This window comes from Cibotium barometz, chromosome 39 (assembly GCF_041138505.1).
Source record: "Cibotium barometz isolate CiBa-2024 chromosome 39, ASM4113850v1, whole genome shotgun sequence".
In the NCBI taxonomy this organism is placed as follows: domain Eukaryota; kingdom Viridiplantae; phylum Streptophyta; class Polypodiopsida; order Cyatheales; family Cibotiaceae; genus Cibotium; species Cibotium barometz.
This window is the reverse complement of record NC_141084.1, coordinates 28,771,104-28,785,443: the sequence shown is the minus strand read 5'-3', so window position 1 is coordinate 28,785,443 and position 14,340 is coordinate 28,771,104. Positions and strand designations below refer to the sequence as shown.

Here is a 14,340-nt window from a genome sequence, read left to right as displayed (position 1 = left end):
GCTGCCTCTTCCTCCGGCCCCTCCCTTGCTTTTCCACTCCTACCAGCTGTCTCTTCCTGGGCCCCCCTCCCTTCACCCCCTCATCTCCTACTAACCTTCCCCTTCATCTTCTACTCGGCCTGCTCGTCTCCCATGTCCTCCTCCTCCTCACTGTCCGCGTACAACACCGCCCAACAGTGCCCAAAAAAAAAAACCAATCCTTTCTGACGCTTTCTCCTACGCCGTCTTTCCCCTTTCGGCTCCTTCTATTTTTGTCTACTTCACCGCCCTAGGCAGTATTTTCCTTTCATCTTTCATTTTGTTCTTTCCTACCATGGTCCTCTATCTATCTCCTACTGTGCCAATTTCGGATTCAGCTTAACAAGCCCGGAATTGTCTCATTCACTTGGCCTTTCGCCTTGCTCGCTTCCTCACCTACCTTCTGTATGCCCCCTATTCCACTTGCCTCACCCCCGCCACCCTGTTAGCCTCGCCTTTCATCCCCATGGTGTTTCGCATCTGACCTCGGGTGCAAAAGGATCTCCCTGCCTCATTCCATCGTCGCACTACCCCTCCCACCACCCTTGCAGTCACACCCTCTTCCACTATCTGCTCCGGCATGGTGGCAACAGACGATCGCCCAATATCCTTGCCTGTGCAGCGGGGTCTCCACCCTCTCCACCTCACATATTTCCTCGACAGTAGTGGCAGCAGGTTCCATCTACTTCACCACCTCGCTACCCGATCACAACACCCTCACCAGTTCCTTATCTCTACAGGCAGGCAACAACAAGTCATTATCCAGATCCCCTCCAAACACTTCTACCACGATGGCGATCACCCCCATCCTTGCAGCAGTTACATCTATCATCGTATCTAGAGATCCCTCTCTACCCACACCTACCTTGGGTTCTCCACATGAGGTGACCTTCCGCATAGATCACTTGATGATAGCACCGAGCACATCGAGCTTTCGGACTCTCCATTTCCTATAGCGCTCCAGACATTTCTGTGGGTGGTCTGCCTTGTTTGCGGTTCTCGGAGACCCTCCGGAGCAGTTGTCATTGCCTCATCGTCATTGAGATCTCGCCATCGCATAGTCCGGGGTTTGGATAACCTCTCTGCTGATCTCTGAACCCCTTGCTTGCGTTACTCTGAGACCCTCCGGAGCAGCTGTCAGTGCCTCATCGTCATTGAGATCTCGCCATCGCATAGTCCGGGGTTTAGACAACCTCTCTGCTGATCTCTGAATGTACACCACCTACCTCACTGACTACAAATTCGAGCTCTCCCATGATCGCCGTCACCGAAGAGATTGCACTCGCCAGCTGGAGGATGCCATTCACTCCAAAGAAACGCCTACAGGAAGCATAATCAGAGGTCACTCACCTCCGCACGTCATTTTCCCACAACATAGAGGAGGTGCTCGAATTACATGACCAGGTCGCACAACACGCTAGGGATCTCGTCTCTTTACGAGACCAAGCAGTGGACCTGGATTCCCTTCGACAGTCTCTTCGTGCTCTCTCCAGTCACTTCTCTCAATGGATTCCAAACCTCTTCATTCACTAGTGAGCATGACATCAACCAGTACTTAGCGCTTTCCCCCAGCTTGAGGAGGACTTTATTATCACTATATATATATATATATATATATATATATATGTATATATATATATATATACACAGAACATGCCCAAATTCAGCTTTTATGAAAGTGCATGTTATATACTCATGGTAGTCAACCCACAAGACTATATAACTATCAACAACTCCACTATGAATAGTATGGACTAGATACTACGACATCCCCCACTAATGTCATCATTGCCTAATAGTGAGTGTAGAACTCTGATATATGTCATCATTTTGGTCTTTTACCACCTCTAATCAATATTTTAGTGAAAGCCCACACACATAACGAAACCAAAGTGAGAACGAGGATTTTCCAAATAAGAAGGGAGGTGCTAAAAATAAAAGAATTTCTTTGAAGATGCCAAGTGCTCACACCGATATTTAAGGCTTGGGCACTTACAAAAAAGATGCATGGACATGTGGACAAGTTTTTTGGGCCTTCAAGGACACTAAAAGCTGGGCGCCCACTTTTGAGAGAGACTTTTATAACATGGACACCAAAGGAGGCCAACTTTTGTCATTTATAGAGACTTTGGAAAAAGAAAGCAAAAGTTTGGATATTTTTAGCACGGAGAGATACTTTTGGAAGGAGGAAAAACATAGGCGAGCTGTAATTTCCGCGACATTTAGTCGGCGGGCCAGCAGTCGACGCTTGAGCGCCTTCCAGCTCAGCTCCATGTTTCTTGCAGATTTCACTATTAGACTGCCGATGACCCGATGCATGGCAATAGAAACAGGTGAAATTTAGAGCGGGGTGCTGTGCACCTAGGACATCCCTAGGAGAAACATTTACTCTTGGGTGGAATGGAGGTTGTCTGTATGGTTCTTGCGGAGCCATCTGTGGGGCGGCACATTAAATTGCCACCCACAGCTAGGGTTGGAATCACATTTGGCTAAGGTGATCTCCTTCCATTGTATCTGCCAACATCAGTGTTGTGCAATGACATCTCGCACACCAAGTGCCCGATCGGACTTTTTGAGGGGACTTCACTCCTTCACAAAAGACAACTAAGCCATGGCTGCTAGCCAGTTCCTTGGCTGCTTTCCTTGCCTTCTTGCTCTTTGATTGTGTCTTTTGGTTTTCCTCCTCATCCTCCGATTCTTCACTTGATTTTGAGACATAAGAATCTTCCTCATGCGAAGAGTCGAACGTGACCTTTTTTCGATTTCATTTTGCTTTTTCTCTTACTTTTGCCTTTGAGAGATGTCATCAACACTCTCTCCGCTCTGAGTGTGCTGAGTCCACTAGCTACTCTAGAGAGTAAGAGTTGTGAGATTCGCACCAACAACTGCACTTTTTAGTTTCTTACTCAATCTCTTTATGAAGTAGGAATTGAGGATCTCTCCTCTCATGGCCAATTGGCCACATCGAATCTTGAAAGGAGCTTCCTCGGCCACATGGCCGTGATTTTGACATCTCGCACACCAAAGTGCCCGATCTAACTTTTTGAGGGGACTACGCTACTTCACATGACAACTAAGCCATGGCTACCAAACCAGTTCCTTGGCCGCTTTCCCTGCTTTCTTGCTCTTTGACCGTGTCTTTCGGTTTTCCTCCTCATCCTCTGATTCTTCACTTGATTTTGAGACATCAGAATCTTCCTCGTCTTCTTCATCTAAAGAGTCATAAGTGTCCTTTTTTTATTTCATTTTTTTTTTTCTCTTACTTTTGCCTTTGAGAGATGTCATCAACACTCTCTCCACTCTAAGTGCTAAGTTCTAAATCCATGAGCATAAAATGTAATATGTATAGTAGATAAGTCATTTTGGATTCCCTATGGTCACTTACTCTTGGTTGGCTTGATGTGGAGCTTGATGTGGAAGGGATTATAAAGCATATAAGACAAATTTTATCATGTTGTAAGGATATTAATCCCTATTATGCAAACTAGCGACTTATTACCCTCACTCTAGTTTAGGTACACACTAAGCCAAGCTCTCAGGTGTTGCTTCCATTTTGTCGCTCCACTCTTCTCCAAGTCCACTAAATTGATGTGTCACTTATCTCAGTTACTCTAACACATGAGAAAGCTAACTCTCTCACTCTGAAAAGCAAGTGAACAAGAGGCACACCACACAATGAATCTCTCTCTCTCTCTCTCTCTTTGCACATGAGTTTGCCAAGAGCTTCTCAAATTATGTGTAAAAGCCTCTTTATAGTAAGTGTCACAAAAGTCATTTGTATTAGGCCAGACATCCATAAAAAAGGCTCAAAATGATTGTAGCTTTATAGCATTACACTTTACATGGACATCATGAACCAATAACGAATGCTTTTGACAATTGCCATTGGCATATTATAGCGAAGTAATATAATATATGGACTGATGATTACAAAATTGCGGTAAAATGGCTCAATAATGTGCCATTTTATACCCCCGTCTTGAAGTAGGTGAGTCTCCTGCTTATGTATCCACGCTAGATGCTAACTTGTGAAATCCGCCTCAATTGATCAAAAACAGCTCTCAGGATGCAAGTAGGAGGGCGATTGAGGCTGCGAGAAGAAGCGAAGCAAGACGAAACGCTCGGCGGGCATGCCGGACTGCGGCGGCGGAGCCAGAATTAACGGGAGAAGAGAGCGGTAGAAGGCCGTCAGCTGCGGCGAGAACGCTAGCGAGAGAGAGGAGGAAAGAGAGGCACTTTAGCATCCAGGTAAAGTCGCCTTCGGACGAAGGAGAATTTAGCATCAGCAGGTGGTCGAAGCTCGGGCAAACCGCCCGGCCGCATGTGGGTGCTTCTATCTGGTCTTGCACTTCCAAAGCCATGAAGCTCTTTGAATGAGAAGCGAGTGGCACACTGCAAATCGGAAACGTAAGAAGCCTTATGATTAGATTGCAAATCAAGCTGCCCGGGTCCAGACGCTATCGAGACTCCTTACCATACAAGCGTAACCCCACCAAAACCTTACAATTCTACGATGTTTTACAAAGTTGGCCAAATCGAGACAAAGTTGCAACTTGACTATTGTGCTTTCACTTATAAAGTTGGCCGGATCCAGACAACGTTGAGTCTCTTGCAACTTGGGTTGTACCACGGTTTAGTGTCAAGAAATAAACCTTTTTTTTTGGAAGATGACCTTGATTTTAAAATTTTTAATCTTTAATTCAAGGCTAGCCAAAATTACAACCGATTTTTTCTAATTTGAGCCGTAAAATTCACACAAAAAGACGGCTTTTTTCTCGACACTCTCAAAGGCGGTCCACAAAAAAAGGGGTTGAATTTCAATGAAAGACCAAGATTCGGGAAAAAAATAGCACTATGCCTTTACTATCCATTTACATAGAAATGGAGGTTTACTACCAGCCGTTCATATAAAAATTTTGGGTCACCCTTCATATTAAGTCACATGAGCATTTGTCATGATAGTGCTTGTAAGGACTAAGGGTTCTAGAACTCTAGAGGTAAGGTCACAATGTGGAAAAAATAGCACTCTACAGAGCCTTTCTCCCTTCTATGGATGTCATTGAGCCCTCCCTTCAAATTTAAAGTCACACGTGCATGTGTCATGATACCGACTTGATCTTGGTAGTACCCAAGTTGCAAGAGACTCAACCTTGTTGATTCAACTTTGTAAGGGTTAAGGGTTGGCTTTTCAAATGGAGTGGAAGATTAATATGAGTTGTTGAAATGGAATTGTATGGTCACGCTTCAAATTTACTTGCCACATGGGTATGTGCCACTATAGTGTTTTGACCCTACAGTACTTGTAAGGATTGAGAGTTATAGAAGTGGGGAGGAAAAGCCAAGATAGCCCTTCCTATGGAGATTTGATACGTGCCTTTATTAGGTTCCTATGGAGTTGTAGAAGTGGGGAGGAAAAGCCAAGATAGCCCTTCCTATGGAGGTTTGATACGAGCCCTTATTAGGTTCCTATGGAGTTGTAGAAGTGGGGAGGAAAAGCCAAGATAGCCCTTCCTATGGAGGTTTGATACGCGCCCTTACTAGGTTCCTATGGAGTTGTAGAAGTGGGGAGGAAAAGCCAAGATAGCCCTTCCTATGGAGGTTTGATACGAGCCCTTATTGCGATCACTTTTTTAATTCAATCACATGAGCAATATGTGTCAAAGTGGAGGTTGATATCAGCCCTTCAACTGAAAATTTTTTGGGCACCTTTCAAATTCAGTCACCTAGTTGGAATATGTGTTACCGTAGTGTTATGACCCCCCACGGAGCCATGCAGTCACCTCGCCCCAAAGCGGACCCATGCCGTCACCAACCCCCATCCCTGCAGAGCTGTGCCATCACACCACCCCCGCGAAGCGACCATGAGAGTGTAAGAAAAAAGCAGTCCTATAATGTAATTTTTCGAGCTCAAATTGTGTAATGGGGTGTAAAGTGCTATTTTTTATAAATCTTGACATTTCATTTCAAGGACGACTATTTTCTTGTGAAGGATTTACCGGCTCAGGATAGTTTGCTAACCCCTTGCTTTGCCGCATTGTCCAGCGCAGGTCTTATGCGTGGAGGTGGTGTGCCCCGCAACTTTGCGTCTCTTGCAAAACATGACGTGAAAGTGAAACGGTGATGGAGTGGAGCCCACAAGTCAAACCAATTTCCAGGCCAACCGGCACTCACACACATTAGCCTTGTCCGCTTTGGAGAGCATGACCCTTGTGCCTCTATTCATTGCTCTATTATCCCTAACCTTGAGATTTTTGTAGAGCATGACCCTGTGTCTCTATTCATTGTGTTATTATCCCTAACCTTGAGATTTTATGAGTGCACCACCATCGGCAAACTTCCACATAAGGTTCGAATGGCATCCTCCTACAAGCATTTTAGTGAGCGGCTCAGGTAGACGGCACCGCCCATGGCAGTACCATGCAGTCGTATTGAGACTTGAGCAGACACAACTCTTACTCCAGCTGCTTGTTTTTCCACCTCGCATGCCTGGTTTGGAACCATACATTGACTTGAGGAGACAGCAAGCCACCAAGCATTTCCGCCAGCTGTTGCTTCCTCGCTTACTCTCAAGTTACTTGTAAGGTAAGATTCTCTCTTGTTAAGTACATGTAAGAGTTGCACAATTGACTTCAGGTTCTATTTTTGATGTCGATGAGAGAGTTTGTTTAGGGAATTCTTTCTTCTTCTTCTTCTTCCTACTTGCAAAGGCTTGAAAAATTCTTCTTCTTCTTCTTCTTCCTACTTGCAAAGGCTTGAAAAAGCACACCTATCTATAGCAGACTGATATCCATGCAGTGGAGCGATATCCTAAAGAGCACGAAGCCCAGTGATGTTTCTCTCATGTGTAGAGAGTTGCCCATTTTTTTGTAATTTTTATTAAAATTTATAGCCCATTTTTTGATCATTTGACATAGGTTATCTTTTAAAAAATAAAATAAAAATTAATACTTAGCACCTAAAATGGGTGTGTTACGTACAAAATGTTCACGTATTACGATACAAAAATCAAAATCGTGTCATTTTAGTGCTTTCGATTTAAAATGGGAGACCCTTCCAAATCCTTTATCGAAGTACCATTGCATACATTCCTTGGGAAAGAGTTTCGGATTTTGTTTTCGACGAAAATTAGAGATCATATGCACCAACAAACGTTTGAGTTCAAGGATGAAAAAAAACAACCCGAAACTTTGAGCAAACCCAATAAAGATAGCTTTCTTAGTTTGATTGTGTAAGCACGTTCTATCACCCATATATTGGCATGTCTTTGTTAACTATCTATTTTACAATGACGACTAAGTTTGGCCTCGTAATGCTTGTAAAATTTTTGAATCCAAAGGTCATGTCAAAAGACGAGTTCAATCCCAAAGGCATCATGTTGGTTGTCAATGTCACTTTATTGTCTCACAATTATATTTGTGACCTGACATTGCTCGCATTAGCTACGTGCAATACCAATACGTAGACTATGTATGTTGAATTTTTTAATACACATTTTCGTTAAATGAAATAAAATTCATGGCTTTTTTACTAGTTTCAATTCACTAAGAAGTGTAAAATATGGTCCAAATCTTAATCTATTGGAAATCGAGATTTTCCCGAATTCCCTAATACGGTCTTCCTCTTAGTTGTATGCATCCATGAAAAAAGAAACAGAAAAGATCGTTTAATCTTCTCTTTATTTTTTCATATATTTTTTCTCTTTTTCCTACTTATAAATTATGGTTACTTTTTTGAGTTATTGAAAAGTCTAAGAGATCATTTTCTTTAACACTAGCTTGAAAAGGAAGGTAGCTTATGAGCCATTGCACGTGTTAATGCAAGACAGAAGAGCATGGACAATATGGCAAACCAGATCAAAGGAGGGTCACAAGGAGGATCAAACCAGATCCACGTAAGACCTGCCCTGGCACAATGCGACAAAGCAAGGGGCTTGCAATTTGCAAACTATCCCGAGCTGGATTTACCTCCCTTCCACTTATGGGCCTGGTGCCATAGTCAAGACGCTATCGAGACACATGATCATGTACCAAGACTCTGAAACTAGTTCACACATTGCGGTGGTCGGGTGAATAGGTGCACCAAGGCTTTGAGTACGACAAGTGATCAACGCCCAGGCTGCTAGACAGTCAGGTTCGACCCACCTGCTTGCAGCTTCCTGCAATCTCGTTATGGAGGGGTTCGACGTGCCAATTTCAAATAATGAGAATCTTTCCAATCCCCCGGACCATGTGAGTGTGCGTGCATGTTCAGCATGAGACGGAGACGTCGGATGATGAGCCCGTCGAGCTTCTATGCCGGATGTTGCGTGCTAGATGTACGGCGGATGCGGAGGAGCTCTTCCGGCGTAATGAGCGTTTTTTCAATGGCGATCAACGTTGGATTCACTGGGCTGCCTTTTCAGTTCGGAATGCGCATCCGGGAACACCCAATATGTTCGCTCCGTGGATCATTGGCGACACACTCTACAGATCTGCATAGTAAACATCTCATTGAACTCTGACTTCGTTTTTTTTCTTGTATCTACAATTAGTTCGGTTGGAGTTTTCTGATCTTCTCTTTGCTTGCTATTCCTCAGCTACCCAGCGGATGTGCGGTGGTGGCAGGGATTGACGGAACGGCACGTACCGCCAATATTTTTGGCGGTGCACCCCAGGAGAATGGACGTAGCAAACTTCATGGTGCAGCACGGCGAGGGAGATGTCTTGAACCAGTAGGGATACGCCTCGGGTTGGACAGGTTTACATTGAGCAGTGAGGTTAGGCCGCCCGGAGATCGTGAACCTGCTCACAGATTTTGGTGCGAGGCTAAATGTCAGCTTGGAAGATCCACGAGGATATTCACCACTCGATTACGCGGACGGGAACACTCTTCGAGCACTGCTTAACAGGCCGGACGTCATCGACAAGATCCTTGCCAAGCTTGAGGAGGCAGAACTGCGAAGGCTAACCCACTCCCTGGCTGGTGTACAAGCGTTGGCAGGGATCATTGTGCAGGTGGCATTTTCAGGCGTCTCCACCGGCAGTGGGTGGGTCTTCAACTTTATGGCCTTCATGTTTGCAATGGCCGCCTCCCTCGCCGCTGTCGTGAACCGTCTCCCGACGCCGCCCGCGGAGAGAGCTACACTCGTTGTGGTCTAGATGGCCGGCGTTTTGCTGGCCGTGTCCGTTACCTGCGTCCTTGTTGCATTCGGGACGAGCCAGTTACTAGACATGGGAGATTACAAGGCCGACACCATCGTCCCCGTGGGCGTTGCCGTAGCTGCATGCACTGTGATGCTATTGTGTTTCCTCGCACGCCTGCTATCCCCATTTAGAGAGGCGCCATGAAACGGGTTTTCTCAACTGCTAATACCTTGTAAAAAACTCTAAAATCAGGCGCCAGGGGAAACAAAAACATGCATGCAAGGATTCACTCACCTGTCAATAATTGTCAATAACAGCCCTATATATAGCTAGTACTTGGAGGACTGTAAAGAACTATAATTAGAAGCCCTGTATCCCGCAAGTGCTAATTGTTACTTATTTGTATCACAGGAATCCCCCAATCCAGCCTAACCCCAACTGTCCCATGGGTTAGCCAACCCCCCGACCACTGTATTGGTGGGATTCCTTTATAAAAATTTGGTTATGTTTTGCCCGGGTATCGAGGAAAAGAATTCCAACCCCCCTAGCCGGGGTTTCATGCAAAAATTAAGGTAGGCATACCACGTACACACCCAATATGAAATTGCCATTATAACAGATTTGACTATCTTTAAAACAATCCTTCAATGAAAATCATAGTATTACTGATCATAATCCTCCAAAATATTGAGTCCATTGTATTACAAAATATATCATCTGGACTCTCCATTGAAGACCAGTTGGCCAACCAACGAGATCCAATATCAAAATTTTATTCACAAAAGTCATTCTTTTTAGTCCATCTCATCTTCCTCGATGCACACATGGGTGTCCGAGCAACCGCGAGCCTGCGCATCACCTGGTAAGAACCCTCTAGGATCCTACTTAGGTGTCCTAGCACTTCACTCAGGGACCGCTTTGTCGGTCCTCGCCCATCATATCGGAAGCGCATCATTTTAACCGTACCGAGGCTGCTCAAGAGCTCGGCAGGCTTTGCTGTGAGCGACGTCCCTTGACGGCTCCCTGCCAGCTGTTGTAACAAACCTCTTCTTAGTTAAAATACATACCAAATGCTTCCTCCAACATTTTGGCATAAAACAGTCCTTAAAAAAAAAACAAATGTTCTATGCAAGTAAAATTCCCGGTTTGAGATTGGTTCCACAAAACCCTTTTTCCTTAATCCATAATTTCATAATGAGAATCATTGATCTCTCATTAGGGTAATCTACCCATCATTTGACTAAATGTCCAACTAGATTCTTGGTGATTTCGATCAAGGAAAAACTAGGTTAATTCAACGGTAGTCTATTCTTTGTATTCAGAATTGGAATTGGTCATGAAGTTTTTGCTTGATTTAGATCGAGAGATGGACAAGTAGTTTACTGATCGTCCCTCTCATAGTCATGGTCTAACCAAAATCATTCGGTTTAGTTCTAGCTTTGATTCCAAGGATTTTCTTCAGATAAACATCTACTGAACTTCTAACCGAAGAAAATTCCAACTTTATGAATTTCATTCCTTCTTAGCTATAATAGATTAAGAAATGGTTTTACATGAAAATATTAGATTTTAATGAAAATACTCTTCTTCCATTTTGGAAAAATATCAATGTGGTGAATCTTCCACATAAATATCTAAAGATTCTTTCTACTAACTTATTTATCAACTCTAATTCTCTAGGTGGAATTATGGTGAAAATTTCTCTTTTGTCACCAAAAATTAATTCAAATCTTTCTCTACTTAAATACCATAAAAAATCTTCTTTTAACTAAATACAAATATCCTTTTTTTTGAATAAGCTTAAAATTTCTCTTTTTCTCATTTAATGATTGGATTCCAATTGCCAGCAAAGGAATTCCTCTTTTAACATAAAATAAATTTATCTAAGATTTCTTTTTAAATTAAATAAAAATAGTCATTAATTCAAATATGCCAAGAATTCCACTTTTATCATTTAAATGATTGAATTTCAAATGTCATGGGAGTTTCTCTTTTATTATTTAAATTTTCTCATGCATAAAAATAAATTTATCTAAATTTCTCTTTAAATTTAAATAAAAATATCCATTAATTTAATTATGCCAAGAATTCCACTTTTACCATTTAAATGATTGAATTCCAAATGTCATGGGAATTCCTCTTTTATCATAAAATAAATTTATCTAAAATTTCTCTTTAAAATAAATATATTCATTATTTCAATATACCAAGATTTCTCTTTTTCCATTTAATTACATGGATCTCCATTATCATGAGAATTCCTCTTTTTGCATAAAAATCAAAATACCAAAAATTTCTCTTTTCTTTAATTAATTATTTATGCATAAATACTAAAAAAATAGTTTTCCATGAATGTGATGAAAATCATTCTTTTAGCATAGGATGACTAATCCTAGAATATGGTAGGAAGTCCTCTTTTCACATTATGCATAAAAATGAGTTATGTATTAATTTCTAAAAATTTTGCCATAGCGTCGCTGCTGCTATTACTAATAATTTTTAATATTTCTAGAAAGAATAAGACTTTGTAATACAATTATGGTAGAATAACTATCCTTAGACTTAAATCTAATTTATGGAATTAAATCATAAGTTTACCATAATTTTATTAGCATAAAAGCATAAAAAAGCCATTTTCTTAACCTCTACCTTAACTAGCATAGAGTTTGATTTTGAATTGAGAATTTATCAATGAGAAGCATCTATTTGAATAAAGAATTAGGCATAGGAATGACTATTCTTTTGTTGGGAGAGAGAGATATACATAAAAAGCATCCTAATTAAGCATAAAGACTAACTTTTTTGTGATTAATCATTAGAATTTTTATAGAAAGCTTGATTTGCAATGAAAATAATTAATTTAAAACTTCTCAAGCTTGAGAGGGGTAGAGAAGTGAAATCTTTTGAGAATATTAATAAAAACCATGAAATTACTTATTACCTCTAGATTTTGCTTGCTTCTTTATCTTACAAGGAAGCCCCCAATCAATCAATTGGTTTAGTATGTTGAGAAGAAAGCTCCAAGGATTGTTGAAGAGAGAGAGAAGCTCCAATCTCTCCAAAAGTAGAGGATTTTAAAGGGATAATAGAAAATATGAGTATTTTAATGTAATACTAGCATGGTATAGTTCACAGATGAGAATACAAAAGAATGAGGGTCTATTTATAGGTGAGGGAGGCCACTAATTGAGTCCAACTAAGTTCTAGACTTTTCCAGCTTCAATTTGGTTGAATTTGGACAAGATTTAGACTAGTCTAGCTTCCATTTTGATCCAAAAGAGAGGAAAGATAAAAATATCTTAACAAATTTGAATTAAAAACCCTCCCACACATGTGAAGGAGGCGCCTACCTCAAACGTCCCCCTCTTGTTTTACCAAGGTGTCAAAAATTTATCATTCCTCCAAAATATCTCATTTTTTTAGTAATATCTCTTAATTTTTAACTAATAAATCTTGTACTCAGTCAACTCTTCATCTGATGCGAGCATTTACTCATTTTTGGGTATTTTCTTTTGTTCATTGGATTTAGCTCATCCCAACACTTAGCCCATTGGAACCTTAATTGGACCATAATCCAAAAATTTTCGAAAATCTTGACCCTTAGGCTAAGGTCGCTTATATCATTTTTAATTGATTCCTAATGCACCTTGGAAATTTATTTTGAACTTCTATTTCAGAGAAATATATTTTTGATATTTGTAGAATTTTTATATCGAAAAATATCTCAATATTGAATTACCTCTCTCTAGAATTTTTCTTCTCTCTAGACAAAAACAAGGAAAAATAATATTTTCTGGTATTCAAAAATAGGGAATGATTACAAGGGATTGAAGTAAAAGCTTATTCATTATTCAAGTTGAGGAGGAATCTTACATGATGAAACCATTCTTTCTAAATTCTATGTTGAGATGGCCTAGGTGATGGTACACATGCGAGTGCTTGAGAAGTGCTTACATCCAATTGAAGAGGTGGCAATGTGCTTTCATAAGAGTGAATTTGGCTTAGGTACTCTTTATGATGTATTGTGTTGCATTGAAGACTTGGAGTTCAGTAGCATGAATTGATACTTTGATGGGTGAAGAAGTCTCTTGGTAAGGAGGTCTATGGATTTTTGATGTTGAAGCATAGTTTGACTCCCCCCTTCCTAAGTTATGTTGTACCATCAAAATCGTTTTAGGTAGCCAAGTTTAGAGAGGTGGGGATGTTGTATACACATCCATAAGTGCCTTGCCCTTGTCTACTCTCTTAGCGAAGCAATTGCTACCTAGTGGTGGAGTTGTCACATTCTCTGTTCAGATAGGTTTCCTCTTCCAAGTCTGATTTGGTCATTGGGGTGCATTGGTCATGGTAATTAATGAAGAAACCTTGAAGTATTTGGGCTAGGGTAAGATTGTAGTTTGTTTTTGTTTAGGGACCCAAATCCAAGAATCTTGTGCTTGTAAAATCTCTTTTTGGATCCACTAAGGAGTAGTTTTTAACTTTGACCTCCTCGATTTATTCCTGTTTTTTCTCCTACTTCTTGTAACCTTTGATTTTGGAGGAGAGGATTCAATGGTTGGACAAACTATTGGAACTTCTTGGGAAGTCTACTCCCTAGTAGTTTCATATGTGGACTCTACAAGAGGTTTTGGTTTTCATTTATAAGCTCTTTCACTCTTCTTTTTTGGAGTAGTTGATGGAGAAATCGAGGTTAAAGAATCTTCCATTGACAATGGTGTAGAGGGGTGTGAGCAACTAGCTTTAAATCCATTTGATGGCAAAGCTCCCTCCGACTTGTGATCATCCTTGAGAGCTAGCAACTTCACTGAAGGTTGCATAAATACTAGAATTTTGCAGTTAGGATGTTCTACCATATGTTCAATTCTTTTTTTATAGGGTTTCTTTTACTTTTTGTACTTGTCGAATCACTAGCATCACTCTCAACGATGTAAGGCTTGCTAAGATCCGGTAAGACTAACACATGAGCATCTCGAACTTTATTTTTCAAAGTATCGAAAGTTTCTTGTAGCTTCTCATTCCACTAAATCAGAGAATCAGACTTCTTATTTTTATCCTTAAAAAGATTGGTAAAAGGCACTGTCAACTTCAAATAATCCTTGATAGATTTTTGAAGAAACACCATGAAACCTAAGAAAGATCTTAACTGCTTGATCGTATGTGGAACTGGTCATTCCAAACCCTTTTGGATTTGATCCAAATC

General features: G+C 41.0%; 1 protein-coding gene across 1 annotated transcript; it reads left to right on the top strand.

Moving 5' to 3' along the window:
* The first annotated feature begins 8,118 nt into the window (after positions 1-8,118).
* Positions 8,119-9,455, top strand: LOC147615965 (uncharacterized). Its single transcript, XM_086778031.1, has 2 exons — positions 8,119-8,495; positions 8,594-9,455. Exons 1-2 carry the CDS (start codon positions 8,317-8,319, stop codon positions 8,730-8,732), a joined length of 318 nt encoding a protein of 105 aa, XP_086634157.1. The 5' UTR covers positions 8,119-8,316; the 3' UTR covers positions 8,733-9,455.
* The last annotated feature ends 4,885 nt before the right edge of the window (positions 9,456-14,340 follow it).

Excerpts from the sequence above, each read along its gene's own strand:
- LOC147615965 (XM_086778031.1), top strand. The coding sequence starts at position 8,317 with ATGTTGCGTGCTAGATGTACGGCGGATGCGGAGGAGCTCTTCCGGCGT. Across the intron at positions 8,496-8,593 it reads ACACTCTACAGATCTGCATA|CTACCCAGCGGATGTGCGGT; the intron begins GTAAACATCTCA and ends GCTATTCCTCAG.